At 30.4% G+C, this 3,340-nt stretch overlaps 1 protein-coding gene across 1 annotated transcript in view; it reads right to left on the bottom strand.

The window, feature by feature from the left end:
* Window positions 1–452: 452 nt before the first annotated feature.
* LOC111636963 (histamine H1 receptor-like) overlaps window positions 453–3,340 on the bottom strand; it is a 52,645-nt gene continuing 49,757 nt past the window's right edge. Inside the window, exon 2 of the mRNA XM_023382348.1 lies at window positions 453–1,819. Within this exon, the coding sequence (XP_023238116.1) occupies window positions 641–1,819 (1,179 nt within the window). The 3' untranslated portion in view covers window positions 453–640. The remainder of the gene's footprint in view (window positions 1,820–3,340) is intronic.

Raw genomic sequence — 3,340 nt, 5'->3', positions numbered from 1 at the left:
TAAATGATTTACCAGCGAAAATTATTGTGGCAGTGTCACAATTCTGGGCTGCAATTTTTAATTTAATTTAAAATATATGCTCTCGATCTCTTGCCCCTGCACATTATACATAGGAACAGTCATGCCGGCCATCTGACTTCTTTCAGGGGAGACGATTTGAATTGAGATTACGTGACTTACAGTCTAGACTGGAACTTCCCATATAGTTAGTCGTGGCCTCCTGCTCTTAAGCGTTTATAAATCTGGTCTTCTCTTTTATCTAACTAAAATTTTTCTCGAGATTAAAGAAGGACAGACAGACATTGGGAACTTAAAGGTCTACAGTTTTTTCAAATTGCAGCCGAATTAAAATTATAATTAACACTTTGGAAATAAAAATACCGTAGCATTAATCATAAGTATAATATTTATTGCATTCATTAAAAACATTTGTAAGTTATTTACAATAAACATTCTCTATTAGATATATACAACGATATGTTGTATGTAAAATATTAATATACAATGTACGATCTTTTATTTTATTTACATCCTCAACTAAGAATTCAGAGAAATTATAATTTAGTGAGACAGTATTTTGATTTTTTTTTTCTGATATTTAATGACAAGGAAGGGGAAAAAAGAAAATCTTACAGAATGATTAAGCGAAGAGTTGATCGGGTTTAGAAGAGGTAGAAGTAGTAAACATGGCTTTATTACTTCGACAAAATAGTTTTTTGAATGCTCTCTTAAAATTCGCATTACATAAAGCATAAAGAAAGGGATTCATAGTAGAATTTAAGTAACCCAGCCATATCGTAGCAGTGTGGACGTCCGGATTGATACAATCTTCACAGTAAGCAGTAACCATAAACGTAATTATATATGGCAACCAACACAACACAAACGCTCCCATGATAACACCTAACTGCCTCGCTGCTTTTTTCTCTTGTCTTAAATTAGTTATTGTCCTCCTAGTAACTTTCATGCGAATAGCTGTTGATAAATTTGGTAGAAGACCACTCCCAGAGCGAAAACTTCCCCCCACTCTTTCGTCAGAACGTAGAACTGGTCTCACTTCTTCTCTCGAACCGTCTCCCACATACTCTACTTTAACTGTAACTCCTTGATAATGTTCAGATTGTTGAGCTTGATCCCCGTTAGAATTCTGAACTGTTAATAGAGTTAACTGTTGAAATTTTCTATCATTTGGAGATGGTCGAAACACGACTCTACTATCTGTGCGCCGGAAGCTGACATCACTCCAATCTCTTCTGTTTTCTCTATTATTGGTACCATTTCTACATTCTAATTGCTGTTGCCCGCGAACGTTGCATTGTCCTATCTCGAATTGGCTCCTCTTTTTAATTTCTGAAAATATTTTAACGTAGAGACATATCATGAGCACCATTGGTACATAGAAGTTAGCTGTCGAAGTAGTCAATTTAAAAAATACATTATCAGCAAATTCCGTTTCGCAAACGCTATCGGGTTGTTTGCGTATTCCATCATTGTACCAATAATGCCATCCGATAATGGGGATTATCCACATGGCAGATACCAACCAAACAATGGCGATCATTACGAGTGCCCTCTTCTTGGTTCGTTTGCGAATGTACTTGAGTGGAGAACGAATTGACCAATAACGATCCAAGCTGAGGATTAGCAAGTTTAAAATGGAAGCCGTACTTGCCGAATAATCAGCAGACAGCCAAAACTGGCAAACTACAATTCCGAATTTCCAATCTCCAGTTATGGCATAAGCAGAACTTATTGGCATGACAAACATTCCGACTGTAAGATCAGCAATGGCTAAGCTCATTATGAACATGTTGCTCACCTGAAAAATAAAATGGTGTGTATTTCAGTAATACTTTCATCTTTTTTCATATAAATTTTAAATTTATCAATAAATTCCTATCTCTTCAAGAACATTTTCTCAAGAACATTCATAAAAAAAACAATTTAAAAAAATTTAATTTCATCTTTTAATAGAAGAATAATAAACTTAATATTAAATAAATCAGTTTTATTTTATTTTCTCTTTATTATTGCATATATTAAACGAGTAATAGTACCTAATTAAATTCTGTCATTTTAGCAATTAAATTGCTTTAAATGTTTAATTATTTATGAATTTTCTCAAGATAATAGAGAAGTTTCAAATTCTTTAATGTTGATATTTAATGTTAAATTCATTAAACAACGCAGTGAAGATTTTATTATTTTCAATGTTTTTTTAATTAATTAGATTTAAAAAAAAGAAAAAGAAAAAGAAAATTACACGCTTAATGAATGCCTTTTTTATGCAGCTAATGGATTGTTATTAAGAGCACGGATGTCGAATGTAAGAAGATTAACATCTATAACATAATTGGATAAAAGTAAAATCTGCTCCATTCATTACGGCGAGTATTTACATTAAAAAAATTTACATTTTTATGAAAATATCTATTAAAAAAAACGATGTTAAATACCTATATTCTAAAGAGATTTTTGAAAGTTTCGCTCAAGTTGCACGCGTGTAAAGAATGCTTTACATAAATCACCAGACATACTTTATAAAGTAGAACAACAAGCTAGCATCCATTTATCTTGACTGAGATTGAGAATCTAGGTCTATTCTACCATAACCTGATGGATGGTATCCTGATCCACTGTTTGCTTCAATGCACTGAATACATTAACACCCTAAATCAATCTTTTGCATGTCATAACGTCAATATTCCCATCCCTTTTTTTTCTGCAAGTTGGATTTATTTTGACATGCGATTTTTGCTTTTACCTTTTCAAGCTTTTATACTGTATTTATATACAGAGAAAGTTTGAAAAGGATAAAGTAGTTCTTGTATCTTAAGATCAGGTACGAATAATAATATCTCTGCTGGCTTTACTTTTGGCATTTGATCTTAAAAATGATTGATAAATTTAAAATTACTCTTAATTTTATCAAAATTTTCATACATTACTTCGTTATTTATATATTTAAGTAACAAGTTTAATGTTACAAAACTACATTAAGTAACGTATTTCATAATGAAGTTGTATATTTTGTTTCTCTTACTGTAATATTTTCAGAGTCAAGAGTTCAAAGTGAATTAATTGATATTTATTTTACTTTAAATTTAATGAAATACATATCAATCAATGTTACTTAATAGGAAATATAAGAAATTTTACATGATAAATTTAATAAGATTACATAAATATCTAATCGAAAATCTAATTATTCATATATTTAAAGTTATATTTAATATGAAGTAGCAGGATTTAGCTCATTGAATATTTATTAGATGAGAAGATTTATTAAAAAAAAAAAAATTAAAGTAAGCAAAGTTTTAGTTTAAAAGGTTTCGAAATA

Source organism: Centruroides sculpturatus, unplaced genomic scaffold, assembly GCF_000671375.1.
Source record: "Centruroides sculpturatus isolate CEXI.00-Female unplaced genomic scaffold, Cexi_2.0 scaffold60, whole genome shotgun sequence".
NCBI lineage: Eukaryota > Metazoa > Arthropoda > Arachnida > Scorpiones > Buthidae > Centruroides > Centruroides sculpturatus.
Note: the sequence above shows the minus strand (reverse complement) of the source record. Positions and strands in the feature narration are given on the sequence as shown.